The 16,841-nt window shown below is 36.4% G+C and overlaps 1 protein-coding gene across 1 annotated transcript in view; it reads right to left on the minus strand.

Annotated features, from left to right (window-relative positions):
• Nucleotides 1-2,945: 2,945 nt before the first annotated feature.
• NUDCD1 (NudC domain containing 1) overlaps nt 2,946-16,841 on the minus strand; it is a 76,787-nt gene continuing 62,891 nt past the window's right edge. Inside the window, exons 9-10 of the mRNA XM_023648864.2 lie at nt 11,498-11,657; nt 2,946-3,574 (exon numbers count right to left, since the gene is read on the minus strand). Of these exons, the coding sequence (XP_023504632.1) occupies nt 3,282-3,574; nt 11,498-11,657 (453 nt within the window). The 3' untranslated portion in view covers nt 2,946-3,281. The remainder of the gene's footprint in view (nt 3,575-11,497; nt 11,658-16,841) is intronic.

Genomic DNA, 16,841 nt, shown 5'->3' on the forward strand with positions numbered 1-16,841 from the left:
CCATTCACCTGTTGATGGACATTTGACTTATTTTCAGGTTTGGCTAGTACCAATAATGCTGCTATGTACAAGTGTTTGCATGGACATATACTTTCATTTCTCTTGGGTAAGAGAATGGGTAAGTAGAATGGCTGGGTCATATGGTAGATGTATGTTTAACATTTTAGAAAACTGCTGAATTGTTTTCCAAAGTGGTTCTACCATTTTACATTCCCATCAACAGGGATGAGGGTTCCAGTTGCCCACATCCTTCTCAACACTTGATATGGTCAGTCTTAAATTTGAGACATTTCAATAGCTATGTAGTGATTATCTCATTGTGGATTTCCTAAAGACTAATAATGTTGAGGATCTTTTCATGTGCTTACTTACCATTCATATATCTTCATTCATATATCTCCGATGTGATATCTGTTCAATACTTCGGCACATTTAAAAAATTTTATTCATTTAATTATTGTCTGATTTCCAAAAGTTTCTCCCAATCTGTAGCTTGTCTTTGATTCTCCTAAGATTATCTCTCCAAGAACATAATTTCTTAAATTTGATGAAGTTCAATTTAACAATTTTCTCTTTAATGGATCTCACTTTTTGGTGTCATATGCAAGAAATCTTTTCCTAGCCCATGGTTACAAAGACTTTCTTTTATGTTATCTTCTAGAAGTTTCATAGTTTCAGGTTTTACATTTAGATTTATGGTCCATTTTGTGTTAATTCTGGTAAAGGCTGTTAGTTTCCTACAGTTGCTACAACAAACTATAACAAATTGGGTGGTGTAAAACAACAGAAATATATTCTCTCATAGTTCTGAGGCCAGAAGTCCAAAAGCAAGGTGTCAGCAGGGCCATGCTGTCTCCACATGTTCTGGGGGAGAATTTGTTCCTTGTCTGTTCTAGCTTCTGGTGGCTGCCAGCATCCTTGGCTTGTGGACATATCACTCCAATCTCTGCTTCCATCTTCACCTAGCCTCTTCTGTGTGTTTATGATCCCCCTCTGCCTCTCTGTTACAGAGTCACTGTAACTGGTTTTAGGGTTCACCTAGATAATCCAGGATAACCTCTCCATGTATATAAAGATCCTTAACATAAATGCTTCTGCAAAGACCCTTTTTCTTTATAAGGTAACATTTACAGGTTATGGGGATTAGGACCTGATATCTTTGGGTAACTATTATTCAGTCTACTACAAAGGTAAAAATGGATACAATTGTTCCAGCATCATTTGTTGAAAAAACTATCCTCTCTCCACTGAATTGCCTTCACATTTTTGTCCAAAATCAATTGACCATATATGTCCATATGTCTGCATCTTTATGTGACTGTGCTTGGTATTCTTAAAAGTTTAAAACACTGTTTAAGCTGAGTTACCTGTTTGTGGAGTCCTTGAAACATTTCAAGAAAACACAGCTTGGAATCACTGCTCTACACCTATTGCTCTCTTAACATAGGTCAATATGCAACAACATTTAGGACTAATTATCCTGATAGTTTTCAATTCAACATTAATCATATGAAAAATCACACGTACAAAGGAAAGAAAATTGATTACTCTCTGGAAATTTGCATATATACATAGCCATATGGTTAACTGAGCACCACACTAATCTGTATTTTTCTTATATTCCCTAAGAGGGTATTTATGATCCTTGGGGAAAATTTTAAAGAAAATTTAAATCTGTCACATAAGGCTTTTAATAGTTTACTGTCTAAATAGTCTTTGGTTTAAGTTTTACAATGACACTAAAAAGTTCTGGAAATATCACTATTTTGTGACATGTTTTTCTATGTTCATAATCTCACAATACTTGATATCTAGTCTATCTCTTTCCTAATACTAACAGAGTACTATTAGACTCTAACTGTCACTACGAGTTCTCAGAACTTTCCCCAGCTTCTCATCTAGCATCCCAATACGTCTCTCTAGGAAACTGCATTCTGACATAGTGTATAGAACATGCATAAAACCCCCATCCTTTTCTTCCTTTTCTGTCTCTCAAACTTGTTGTTTCTTCTTTCAATCAAACACTTGCCTACATAGGCAAGAGATATGTTAGGAAAAAATATTTTCTATCTTACATCTCTTTTCTTCTCTTAAGCCTCTTCTGTTACGGTCTCAACTCCACTATTAAAATATAAAAACCACCTTGGGGTTTATATAAGAAGCATACCTAAAAATGGTATAAAAAATAAATAATTTTCCAGGTAAACGCAAACCAAAAAAAATCCAATGAAATACCATGAAAAACTAAAATTCATGGCAAAAGATATTTAATGTATAAACAGGATGACTTTCTTTTACCTGTAGAAATATAAGGAGAACTATGAGGACAAATTACAATTTATGTGGTAGACTGTGACATTAATGGCCCCAAACGTCACAATATCTCTTGCTATCTGCATCCTTGTACAGTCTTCTCTCACACTGACTCTGCACTTGGCCATGTGACTTGCCTTGTTCAATGGAAGAAGAGCAAGTACGACAGAGTACAGGCTTGATAAGCTCTTGTATATTAGGGCTTGCCCTCTTGGAATGTTTTCTGAATAAGCCCAGTCTAGCCTACTGGAGGATGAACGGTCAGGTCGAACACAGTCAAGTAACTGAATCATGAAAAGTTATACAATATCCTTGTTTTAATCACTGAGTTTTGGTGTAGTTTATTGTGCAGTTATGGATAAGAGCTACACTGTGTGGAACCTTATCATCTCTCTTTGTCTTTGTCTGTGGAACAGCAAATGAATAAAAATTAAATAAAGTTACACTTAATTTGAAAAAACACTTAGGGTCTCTCAGCAAACTTTAGCAATACTGGACCTGCTGTACTCCTGTTGTCTTCCCCCCTCAGCTACTCAGTCCATTTATAGGTGTTTACAAGAACTGACATTTTAATTGTCATCCTATACATTCTATAATTATAGAATGAAGAAACTGTACCAATGAACAAAGAGTACATGATAAATATTTTTATTTTTAAACACTGAATTGTACATCTTTCATATAAAAGATGAGATTCTAGCCTGTTTTTAAAAATAATTATGCTCGCTAATACTATCTTTACATTTTTTACAGAAGCCAATTTTCTCTAAATTTGCAGCTTCATTCCATAGCTTTTATAGAATCATAATCTCTTGAATATATTCCAATAACCTTTAAAAAATAAAAAATTCATAGAAGATCATTTTATTTAACACATTAAAACTTAACAGGTTACAGTATAACTGCCCAGCCTCCCAGCCACCACTGAATACCTTTCCAGTACATAGAAACCAACATGGTTGGAGTAATTAATTCTCTGTATTTACTTTTATTAAAAAGAGGTTTTTAGAAGTGAGTACAAATAATCTCTCATTTGTTGCTTGAAAGCCTAAAATAGGATCATTGGTTTCTAGGCTTGCTACTTGCTGCTTAGCAACCTGCCCTACATGCCTGCCTTCCTTTCTGTTGTAAAGGACAGTGGACATGGGAGTGGGCTGACGATAGATGAATACTCGACGAAGGCACTCGCAAAGCGCTGCATAGGAGTAATTTGGAGCACAGGTAAAAAATTTCTTGTCTCTCTTTGATGCTTGGACGTAGCCTGTCAAGAAATATGAAACAAACAAAAGGAAAACTATATATTACACAGAAGAGAAGAAACTGTGATTTAACATTTAATATTTCATAACTTCTAATTATAAATTAAAATGCCTAAATAAAAGATATACCATAAATATTCAACAATGGTTGAATTCTGAGCCATTAACGATTAGCCACAATCAATCTTTCCCAAGTGGTGCAAAATACAGCTTTAATTCCTAAGGAAGAAAATAGATGGGATTTCATCTCTTCAAGAAAAGCACAACATAGTTCCATATAATTTCCATGAATAATTAAAATACTAAAAATCTAAAACACGAAAAACATGCCAAAATACCTTTAAATGCCAATTTAATAATTAGGTTCATCAATCACAGATGTGACATTACAAAATCTTTTTTCTTATCAAATAAATGGGAAAATGTTTACAGGATACATTGTAAAGTTATTTCAGGAGTGTGTTCACATAATGCAGGCCTCATCCCTGAAGGTACTAATAAGCATAACGTATTCTCATTATTTCTATGATGTTAATGGTATTTTTATACACCAATACCAACACTGTACAGGATTTCGCTGTACTTTAGCTCCAAAAGGTCCCAAATCTTGAGACCACTACAAGCTTGAAAGAAAACTCAAGTATCTAATTTTTAAAACTTCATTAGGACATCCTTTGAAAACTAATTAAATTTGGGGGGAAAAAATCTTATCTTTTCAAAAATTATCTTCGCACATTAAAAGGGCATTTATGTTCTGAAATATAAATTAGGATTTTCAGATTGGGACATGGTTACTGAATGTTATAACACAGGAGATAAAAAATATAATACTGATGTAAATTGAGACTTCATCAAACAGTGAATGAGCAAAGAAACCACTGAGCACAGGCAGATCAATACAGGTTTTTTAATATTAAGCAGGGTTTAAGGAGGAAAAAGTAAAGAGGATGTAGATACCTATCTGAGTAGCTTAGAATTAGCTCTGTAGGCTAACCTTGACAAAACTGATGATGTGTATAATATCTCAAGACTACTTATCTAATGCTGATTTAACTTCAACTCAAGCATAAAAGAATTCTATACCAAGGGATTTGAGGATACAAATGGAGGATCTGAGCATATGAAAATTATGATAAAGCTTTCCTCTTAAAAAAAGAGGATAAGGAATAAAAAAAAGAGAAATTGTAGTAAAGAGACTAGAAATTATGTGATTAAATTATTCAATCAAACTTTATTTCAGGTCATAAAAATCCATTTGGAATCTGAATTAACCAGATTAGCAGCCTATATTATTAACTATAAGAGATAATTGACAAATCTCCTCTAGAATTAGGCGTTGTGCATGTATAGCAATCAAAATGCATAATTTTACTTCCTACTGCCAGTTTTAAATAACCTTTCAATAATGCAATAACTGTGGTTAATTCATCCATCTAAAAACTTTCTCCCACACAATACTAAAGTATTTTGCCATAAAATCAATTGTAGCATGAGTCTACAATTATGTAGTTTTATCCTATAGAATAAATTTCATTTCTGCTTATCACCATTTTCTCTGTTTTCATCATAATGGCTCTTGTTGACACTTAAGTTTCATGAAATAGTCTCCTAATGTGCATCACCTTAGAGCAATTCCATGATGTTTTTTTTTTTTATTGAGTTATTGATAGGTTACAATCTTATGAAATTTCAATTGTACATTAATGTTTGTCAGTCATGTTGTAGGTGCACCACTTCACCCTTTGAGCCCACCCCCCACCCCACCTTTCCCCTGGTATCCACTAAACTGTTCTTGGTCCATAGTTTTAAATTCCTCATATGAGTGGAGTCATACACAGATTATCTTTCTCTCGCTGGCTTATTTCACTTAACATAATTCTCTCAAGGTCCATCCATGTTATTGCAAATGGAATGATTTTGTTCTGTTTTGCAGCTGAGTAGTATTCCATTGTATATATGTACCACATCTTCTTTATCCATTTGTCTGTTGATGGGCACTTAGGTTGCTTCCACGTCTTGGCTATTGTAAACAGTGCTGCAATAAACATTGGGGTGCACAGGACTTTTGGGATTGCTGACTTCAGGCTCTTTGGATAAATACCCAGTAGTGGGATGGCTGGATCGTATGGTAGTTCTATTTTTAGTTTTTTGAGGAATCTCCATACTGTTTTCCACAGTGGCTGCACCAGTTTGCATTCCCACCAGCAGTGTATGAGGGTTCCTTTTTCTCCGCAACCTCTCCAACATTTGTTGCTATTAGTTTTAGATATTTTTGTCATTCTAACGGGTGTAAGGTGGTATCTTAGTGTAGTTTTGATTTGCATTTCCCTGATGATCAGCGATGATGAGCATCTTTTCATGTGCCTATTGGCCATGAGTATATCTTCTTTGGAGAAATGTCTGTTCATGTCTCCAGCCCATTTTTTGATTGGGTTGTTTGATGTTTTGTGGTTGAGTTGCGAGAGTTCTTTATATATTAAGGATATTAAGCCTTTGTCAGATATATGACTTGCAAATATTTTTTCCCAGTTAGTGGGTTGTTTTTTTGTTTCAATCCTGTTTTCATTTGCCTTGAAGAAGCTCTTTAATCTGATGAAGTCCCATTTGTTTATTCTTTCTATTGTTTCCCTTCTCTGAGAAGGCATGGTGTCCGAAAAGATCCTTTTAATACTGATGTCAAAGAGTGTACTGCCTACGTTTTCTTCCAGAAGCCTTATGGTTTCAGGTCTCACCTTTAGGTCTTTAATCCATTTTGAGTTTATTTTGGTGAATGGTGAAAAAGAATGGTCAATTTTCATTCTTTTACATGTGGCTTTCCAGTTTTCCCAGCACCATTTGTTGAAAAGACTTTCTTTTCTCCATTGTATGCCCTCAGCTCCTTTGTCAAAGATAAGCTGTCCATAGATGTGTGGTTTTATTTCTGGGCTTTCAATTCTGTTCCATTGATCTGTGCACCTGTTTTTGTACCAGTACCATGCTGTTTTGATTACTGTAGCTTTGTAGTATGTTTTGAAGTCAGGGATTGTGATGCCTCCCGTTTTGTTCTTTTTTCTCAGGATTGCTTTAGCAATTCGGGGTCTTTTGTTGCCCCATATGAATTTTAGGATTCTTTGTTCTCATTCTGTAAAGAATGTCATTGGGATTCTGATTGGGATGGCGTTGAATCTGTAGATTGCTTTAGGTAGAATGGACATTTTAACTATGTTTATTCTTCCAATCCATGTACATGGAATGTCTTTCCATCTCCTTATGTCGTCATCCAATTCTCTCAGAAAGGCCTTGTAATTTTCATTATATAGGTCCTTCACTTCCTTAGTTAAATTTACCCCAAGGTATTTTATTCTTTTTGTTGCGATTGTGAATGGTATTGTATTCTTGAGTTCTTTTTCTGTTGGTTCATTACTGGAGTATAGAAATGCTACTGATTTATGCAAATTGATTTTATACTCTGCAACTTTGCTGTAGTTGTTGATTACTTCTAACAGTTTTCCAATGGATTCTTTGGGGTTTTCTATATATAAGATCATGTCGTCTGCAAAAAGCGAGAGTTTCACTTCTTCCCTCCCTATTTGGATTCCTTTTATTCCTTTTTCTTGCCTGATTGCTCTGGCCAGGACCTCCAGTACTATGTTAAATAAGAGTGGTGATAGAGGGCATCCTTGTCTCGTTCCTGTTTTCAGGGGGATGGGGTTCAGTTTTTGCCCATTGAGTATGATGTTGGCTATGGGTTTGTCATATATGGCCTTTATTATGTTGAGGTAGTTTCCTTCTATGCCCATTTTGTTCAGAGTTTTTATCATAAATGGCTGTTGGATCTTGTCAAATGCCTTCTCTGCATCTATTGAGATGATCATGTGGTTTTTATTCCTCAGTTTGTTGATGTGGTGTATCACGTTGATTGATTTGCGGATGTTGAACCATCCCTATGTCCCTGGTATGAATCCCACCTGATCCTGATGTATGATTCTTTTGATGAATTGCTGAATTCTGGTTGCCAAAATTTTGTTTAGAATTTTTGCATCTATGTTCATCAGTGATATTGGCCTGTAGTTCTCTTTTTTCGTGGTGTCCTTGTCAGGTTTTGGTATCAGTGTGATGTTGGCCTCATAGAATGTGTTAGGAAGTGTTCCATCTTCCCTAATTTTTTGGAATAGCTTGAAAAGGATAGGTATTAAATCCTCTCTGAAAGTTTGGTAGAATTCCCCAGGAAAGCCATCTGGTCCTGGGGTTTTATTCTTTGGGATGTTTTTGATTGCTGTTTCAATCTCTTTCCTTGTGATTGGTCTGTTCAAATTGTCTGCCTCTTCTTGAGTGAGCTTTGGGAGATTGTAGGAGTCCAGGAATTTATCCATTTCCTCTAGGTTACCCATTCTGTTGGCATACAGTTTTTTGTAGTATTCTCTTATAATCTGTTGTATTTCTGCAGTCTGTTGTTATTTCTCCTCGCTCCTCTCTGATTTTGTTTATTTGAGCTTTCTCCCTTTTTTTTCTTTGTAAGTCTGGCTAGTGGTTTGTCAATTTTATTTATCTTCTCAAACAACCAGCTCTTTGTCTCATTGATCCTTTCTACTTCCTTTTTTGTTTCAATAGTATTTATTTCTGCTCTGATTTTTATTATTTCTCTCCTGCTGACTTTGGGCTTCATTTGTTCTTTTTTCTCTAGTTCAGTTAGGTGTGCTTTAAGGTTGCTTATTTGGGATTTTTCTTGTTTGTTAAGATGTGCCTGTATTGCGATGAATTTTCCTCTTAATACAGCTTTTGCTGTATCCCATATGAGTTGGTATGGCATGCTATCATTTTCATTTGTTTCCAGGTATTTTTTAATTTCTTCTTTAATTTCTTCAATGATCCATTGCTTGTTCAGTAGTGTGTTGTTTAGTCTCCACATCTTTGTGCCTTTCTCAGCTTTTTTCTTGTAATTAATTTCTAGCCTTATAGCACTATGATCAGAGAAGATGCTTGTTATTATTTCAATTTTTTTAAATTTGTAGAGGCTTGCCTTGTTTCCCAACATATGGTCTATCCTAGAGAATGTTCCATGTGCACTTGAGAAGAATGTGTATTCAGCTCCTTCAGGGTGGAGTGATCTATATATGTCTATTAAATCCAATTGTTTTAGTTTTTCATTCAGCTCCACTATTTCCTTGTTGATTTTCTGTCTGGATGATCTGTCCATTGATGTGAGTGGGGTGTTGAGGTCCCCTACTATTATGGTGTTGTTTTTAACATCTTCCTTTAGGTCTGTTAATAGTTGCTTTATGAATCTTGGTGCTCCTGTGTTGGGTGCATAGATATTTATAAGCGTTATTTCTTCTTGATGAAGTGTCCCTTTGATCATTATATATTGTCCCTCTGTGTCTCTCTTTACCTGTCTTATTTTGAAATCCACTTGGTCTGATATGAGAATTGCAACACCTGCCTTTTTTTCCTTGCTATTTGCTTGAAGTATTGTCCTCCACCCCTTCACCCTGAGTCTGTGTTTGTCCTTGGGGCTGAGGTGTGTTTCCTGGAGGCAACAAATTGTTGGATCTTGTTCTTTAATCCATTTTGCCACTCTGTGTCTTTTTATTGGAGAATTCAATCCGTTCACATTGAGAGTGATTATTGATGCATGTGGACTTAATGCTGTCAATCTGTCGCTCATTATCTTGTTTTCCTGTGTTTCTTTTCCTGTGTGCTTTAGACTACCCATTTAATACTGCAATTTCTTATGTTGGGTTTCTTAGATTTTTCCTTATCTATGATTTGTGACTCTGTTCTGTACTTTATTTTAGTGTCTACCTTGAAGTTTGTATTTAGAATCTCGTGTATAATATAGTCTATTCTCTGGTGGTCTCTTACTTACTCGACCAATACTGATTTAGACCCTTTGCTCTTCCCCTCCTAAATAATTATTTTCATTTTTTATTCCAACTCGTCTTATTAATTTGTAGTTAGAGTGCTAAGATCGCCCTTGTTTTGGTAGTTTCCTTATTTTTACCCTAATGCTATAGTTGAATATTTGCTATCCTGTTCTGGTTCTATCCATCGGTCTCCCTAGTCTGTGGATTGTGTCCCCTTTCTCCCTTTTTTCTTTTTTCAAGTATGAGAGCCTTCTTGAGGATTTCTTGTAATGGAGGGCTTTTAGTTACAAATTCCCTTAACTTTTGTTTGTCTGGAAAAGATTTAATTTCTCCATCATATCTGAAGGAAATTCTTGCTGGATAGAGTATTCTTGGCTGAAGGTTTTTATCCTTTAAAGCTTTGAATATATCACTCCATTCTCTCCTAGCTTGTAGGGTTTCTGTAGAGAAATCCGCTGACAGTCTGATAGGGGCTCCTTTATAGGTTATTCTCTTTTTTTTTTTCTTACTTCCCTGAGTATTCTTTCCTTATCATTCCTATTTGCCAACTTTACTATTATGTGCCTTGCGGTGGGTCTTTTTACATTGACAAATCTAGGAGATCTAAAACCCTCCTCTACACACATTTCTCCGTTGATCCCTAGATTTGGGAAGTTCTCTTCAATAATTTCGTTAAGCACACTTTCTGCTCCATTTTCCTTTTCCATATTCTCGGGAATTCCTATGATCCTTATGTTCTTACTCCTCATTGAATCCATTATCTCTCGGAGATTTTCCTCATTTTTTTTAATTCTTAGTTCTCTTTCTTCCTCTATCTGGCACCATTCAGCCTGTCTGTCCTCGATTATGCTGTCCTCTATGTTGTCTACATGGGCATTCAGGGAATCCGTATTCTGTTTTATCTGGTCCACTGTGTTTTTCATCTCAAGTAATTCTGTTTGATTCTTCTTTATGATTTCAATCTCTTTTGTGAAGTAACTCCAGAACTCAGCTTGTTTCTCTTTCTTTCTACCTCATTGAGTTTTTTGATTATAGCTGCTCTGAATTCATTATCACTTAGTTTACCTAATTCCAAGTCCTCAGGACTTAATTCTGCGTTTTTATTGTTTTCCTTCTGGTCTGGGGCTTTTGTAAATTGCTGGATGGTAGGGGAGCGGTTTTTTCTCATGGTGGTAGAATTCAGTTGCAGTTACAGCCTGTCCGCACTAGATGGGGGTCGAGAGCGGCGTGTTAGCTCTCCGCCTTGGGGCAAGATGGCTGCGCCCACTGGCTTTGCTGGGGGGGAGGGGCTGTTACTCACACGCGCCCGGTCTGGGTTCAGATCAGTTCTGTTCTCTGGTCTCCCAAGGCCCTTGATTTATAGGGTCCCCGTGGACGGAAGCTTTCCCCCCGTCAGCAGGTCTCCACTGAATCAGCGGCAGGAGTCCTGGATGATCCCCCGGTCGCGTGGCCCCTCCCCCGCTCCTTCCCGACCCACGCTGCAGCGATCACAGACTCTAGGAGAGGGAGCGATGTTCTCTCCTACTGTTCCAGCGCCTCCGAAGGTGTAAAGCAAGGTTTATGATCTCCGCCTTCTTGGTATTGTAGGTCTCTAACGAGCTGGCATTATGTTTATTCTCTGAAATTCAGTTCTTCCAATCTTTTGTTGTATTTTGGAGGGGAGAGAATCCCGGGTCAGCTCACCCCGCCATTTTGCTCCGCCCACTCTCAATTCCATGATGTTTTTGAAGATTACTCTGAAGAAACCTGAATGCAAGTTCTGTGTCAAGCCCCTTGTTCATATTCTAATCCCATATAGCTTAACTGGAATAAGCAAATGACTGATTAGAATGATTCAAGCGTCAGATAACCACTTTGATTTCTATTCTGTGTTGATCTTCTACAAGCATAAAAACAGAGTGGTCCTACTGTTCCAAAAGTACTAACATTTATCAACTCTAGTACAAGCAACCAAATTATAGCACAAATCAATGGAATAAGAATGCCTCAAATTTTAAAAAAAGAAAAAAGAAAGGAATTTAAAAAATGATGACCATAATTTCTGATATAATGGAAAATGCTGTCAAAGAGCTTGCTTAATACCTAAAGCATTGAAAGTGGCGATGTGCTCCCACATATCGTCTTGCGTGCTGGAATGCGGCTGCCAGAGTAGGGCGTCAACATCATGGCGTAAACAGAAGCAGGGCATTTCCTTAGGATCCACTATGACAGAGAAAAGGTACTGGTTGCTTCCAAGATTCACCTAAAATAAAGTGACCAAACATAAGTTACTCAACAACCAATTATTAATGATGAAGATGATGACAACAACTGACATGCAGCACTGTATGTCAACAACTGTTCTACACTTTTTACATACCTAAAACTCATCATAATCCCCTAGAAGAAATGTGCAACTGTTTAAATGGACATTTAAAATGTCCACTTTAAAGATGAAGAAAGTGATGTACAGGGCATTTAAGTAACCTGCCCAAGGTCAGCCTGATAATAAGTCGTGGAGCTGAGCTTTGAACTTAAGAGTCTATGTTCTTAACCACTGTGGTGTACTACCTTTCAACTGTTAGTAACTAGTTTAAAACATGATATAAAGTGCCAATTAGTATAAGCAGAATATTTTTTAAACCAAAGAATACAAACATCAAGTTTACAAATGCTAACTTATAATGATTATTACCAAGAACACAATGATACCTCTAGGATTTATGAGCACATTCTATATGCCAAGAATGTTATAAATATTAATCTTGACAACCCACAAGGCTGTTATTATCCTCATTTAAGAGATGAAAGAACACATTTGGAGAGCTTGAGTAATTTGTTCTAGGCTACAAAGAAAAATCACAAGGCTGGGATTCAAACTCAGACTTGTTTACAAATTATTTACTTTGCTGTACTGTTTAATCACAGTATCAATGTCAAGAATATTATGTTAATAATTTTTATTGTAATATTGATGGCTAAAGAAATTCATTTTAATACAAAATCATGAAGCAGAGACTCATAGTTGGACTCCATCTACAGGAATACTTCTTTTAATGAAACAGGTTGCAATGACATTCTTCTTTATTAGAACTGTTATTATCAGAGTTAACAATGCCTAAATACCAATAAAATCACATCAAATGTAGAAAACATAAAATACACATAGTATTAGAGAAATACTGAATTGCTTCCATGAGTTTCAGAGCAGACTGAAGACTAAAATGCTGAGTTAAAATTAGAAGTGGAGACCTGACCTGTATTCAATAGGGAAAGCTGTGAAGTGGCTCTCCAACAAGAGGATTTATTGGTATAGCTGTGCCAGAACAGGCCACTGGTCACAGGAGAATCTAGTGACAGAGCAACCCAACTTCTGTTGCCCCACAACGCCTGGGGATAGGGCTTGTTCTCTACAGAAAGGGAACAGGCTGGCACACAGTGTTCACAGACTATTTCTTCTCTCCCCTTGCTCCTGATAATCACTGAAGATTTATTTTCAAAATCCCCACCAATTAACTGCACCCCCCTCTGACAGTCTCACTTGTTTACCAAGGGCTTTCACAGAAGAAAAAACTTACTGAAATACAAATACAGGTTCAAACAATATTTTCATAAAAATGCATTTACTTTCATGAGTGAAGTGCCTTAAGAATGTATTGAATATTACAATGAAATGACTGATCTCTGATCCTCTCATACTTGAATAGACAACAGTGAGAGAAGAACAGAGGGCAGTGAACCATCAAGTGAAAAGCTGACCACTGAGAGAGATCAGCCATGAAAACAAGAGGATGGGGATGCAGGTCTCTTGTCAAGGGCCCCTTACTCTGACTTGGATGTTCCTCTTCTTCTGCTCCCACTTACCTTACGCATATCTCTATCACAGTGGAGTCAAAGTACTACTAATTACAAAAACGGCAGTCTCACGTGATTTGCTTTCACCATACCTTTGACACAGCATTCTGCCTGGACTCTTCTTGTCCTTTCTTGCCTGATGGATTCCTACTTATCCTCCAAGATTGAGTTCAACTATCAGTTGGTCCAGAAACTTCTCCTGTTCTCATGGTTATATGAGCTACTGGATGTCTGAGAACCCCCAGGATCATGTATATCATTCCTAACAAACTATTTGTCATACTATGTTAGATTACTAATATGCACGTACACCATCTGTGACAGGCTAAATAATGTCCCCCCAGGATGTCCACATCTCAATCCTCTGGAACCTGTGATTATGTTACCTTTCATGGCAAAGGGAACTTTGAAGGTGTGATTAAGTTAAGGATCTTGAGCTGGACAGATAACCTTGGATTATATCGGTAGGCCCAATCTAGTAACAAAGGTTCTTCTAAGAGGGAAGCAGAAGGGTCACAGACACAGAAGGTGGTATGACAACAAAAGCAGAGGGATAGAAGAGACAGACTGGAAGATGCTCTTGGCTTTTGAACTGGAGGCTGAGGCCAACAGCCAAGGAATGCAGGCAATCTCCAGAAGTTGGAAAAGGCAAGAAAATGGATTCTCCCCTTAGAGCCTCCAGAAGGAATGCCACCCCAAAGACCATTTTAGAACTTCTGACCTCCAGAATTTAAGAGAATAAATTTGTGTTGTTTAAGCCACTAAATCTGTGGTAATTTGTAACAGCAGCAATAGGAAACATATCACCTATCTCACAAGACTATCTTGAGAACCAGAAGTTTGTCTTCTTGTCTCCATATTCTAGGTAAGTATTTTTTGAATGAATATTTTATGTAGGAAATCATTCTTTTAAAAATATTTCGAACAAAAGCTAACCTATCTCTGGAGTTGGGAATATTTTATTCTAATTTACAGTTAGAATAATTGGCTGAGGATTTTGTAAAGCAAAAAAACCTTCTGATTAAATTCTTAAAAAAATACCCACTAGAAGGTGATTAGGGTCAGCAGCTTCCCCACTTAACCAAGTACACAGTAGCCTGTGCCCTTTTAGTTCTCACCTCAGAAAACTTTACTTTCTCAGTAATATTTCCCCATGGTTTTCCAATGGTTTTTTAAAAAAATGTCCAAACTGACTTGAATGGCATTTTTCAAAGTTTCTCAACACCTGACTCCAGCATACCCTTCCAATATTGGATCCTATTACTATCCTCAAAACCTAACATTTAGCAAAACTCGATCACTTACAAAACTGCCTCCCTAACTTTCCACTCTTCAGTCTGCCATGCTTTTTCTGCTTGCTGCATATCCTGCCCATTAACACTTTACGACATACTCAAATGGTACCTTCTCCTCCAAGCAGCTTTTTCCAATGTTAATAAAAAGAAATAATGTATTATAATAATTTATTTATACCTCTCTTATAGAACTTATCTCCTCATTTCCTTTATACGCTCTTCGAACTTGAGGACTATGACTTTGGGTAGGACACTTATCCACTATTTTATTCTCCTGTAAATACAATGATAATACTACTACTTATTTCACCATTGTTATGATGAGTCAACAATGTATTTTAAGCATTTACACAGTGCTTGGTTCTTAGAAAGACCTTAATAAATGCAAATATCCATTATTACCATTCTAGGCATCTTCTATACATTCTGCCTTGAATAATACTGGCATTCCAAATTAAACAAATGAGATGAGCAACATTCATGGGGAAAGAGAGCAACTCTGGAGTGATCTTCACGTACCTCTCACAGCACTTATATACTAGTCTTTATTTTAAAATCAAGTATTCCATACAGCTAAGTAAAAAAGATTATGCCACCACAAGATGTTTGATACTTCCTAGGTTGGTCAGCAGCCAACATAGGAAAGTAAGCTTATAATTCTATTCAAAGGTTACAAGCTAAGGGTGGATAAAGGAACTGCATAAAAACATTGCTTTTAAGATAACACCTAAAAAGGGTTTGGGTTCACTTTTCTCATGGTAGTACTGGAATCTCGATAATTATTTATGCCTTTTACTACCTTTTCTTGCCTCCCTGCACTAGCTAGGATTTCTAGCACGATGCTAACTAGGAGTAATGAGGGCAAACACACTTGCCTGTTACCGATCTTAGGCGGAAGCATTTGATCTTTTACCACGAAGTACAATGTTAACTTCAGGTTTTTCAAGGAGGCAGTCACCTTCAATTCCTAGTTTTCTGAGCCTTTTTATCATAAATTGATGCTAAATTTTGTCGAATTCTATTTCTGCCTTTGACCATACGATGGTCAAATATTTTTCTTCGTTAGCCTGCTGATATGCTGAATTACATTGATTGATATTTGAATGCTGAATCAGCCTTGAATTCCCAGCATAAACTCTCCTTGGTCGTGATGTATTATCCTTTTTACTTACTGCTGCATTTGATTTACTAATATGTTACTGAGGATTTCTGTGTCTATATTCATGAGGGATACTGGTTTCTTCTTTTTCTTCTCATGTCTTTGCTATCAGGGTAACACTGGACTCATAAAATAAGTTGGGAAGTGTTCCTTTCTCTTATATTTTCTGAAACAGTTTGTATAGAATTGGTTATTATTTCTTCATTTGGTAGAACACACCAGTGAAGCAATCTAGGTATGGAGATTTCTTTGTCAGAAGGTTTTTGACAATAAATTCAATCTCTTTAACAGATACAGAACTATTAAGGTTATCTATCTCTTCTTGAGTGAACCATGGTAATGCTTGTCTTTAGAAATGTGTTTCACTTAAATTGTAATATATATGAAAATAGAGTTCATAATATTCCATTACCACACCTTAGTGTCTTTTAGACACATACTGATATGCCCATTTTTATTCCTGATATTAGTAATTTGTGTGTTTTTTTTTTTTCCTTGGGTATTCTGGCTAGAGATTTATCAATCTTGATCTTTTCAAAACAAGAGCTTTTGGTTTCATTGGTTTTATTATTTTTGGTTCTCAATTTCACTGATTTTTGCTCTCATCTTTATAAGTTTCCTTCCTCCTGCTTGCTTTAGATTTGGTTTGCTCTTTTTTTCCTAGGTTGAGGTGGAAGCTTAGACTACTAAATTGAGACAATTTTTCCCCTAACATAACATATAATGCTATAAATTTCCCTCCAAGCATTGGTTTAGCTGCATCCTACATGTGCTGTGTTTCATTCTCATTCAACATAAAATATTTCCTAACTCCCCTTGTGAGATGCATTATGACACACGGATTATTCAGAAATGTGCTGTTTAATTTCAAAATATTTGTGTATTTTCCAGATTTTTCTATTAATTTCTGATTTAATTCTGCTATAGTCAGAAAACATTCTGTTTATGATGCTTATTCTTTTAATTTGTTGAAGTTTATTTTATGGCCCAGAAAATGGTCCATTTTGGTGAATGTTCCATGTCCCTTCTGGGATTCCAATTAGATATGTTAGACCATTTGACATTGCCCCACAGCTCTTAGATGCTCTGTATTCTTGCTTTTGTTTTTAATCTCTCCCCACCCTACTCTAGTTTCAAT

Source organism: Equus caballus, chromosome 9 (genome assembly GCF_041296265.1).
Source record: "Equus caballus isolate H_3958 breed thoroughbred chromosome 9, TB-T2T, whole genome shotgun sequence".
Taxonomy (NCBI): Eukaryota; Metazoa; Chordata; class Mammalia; order Perissodactyla; family Equidae; genus Equus; species Equus caballus.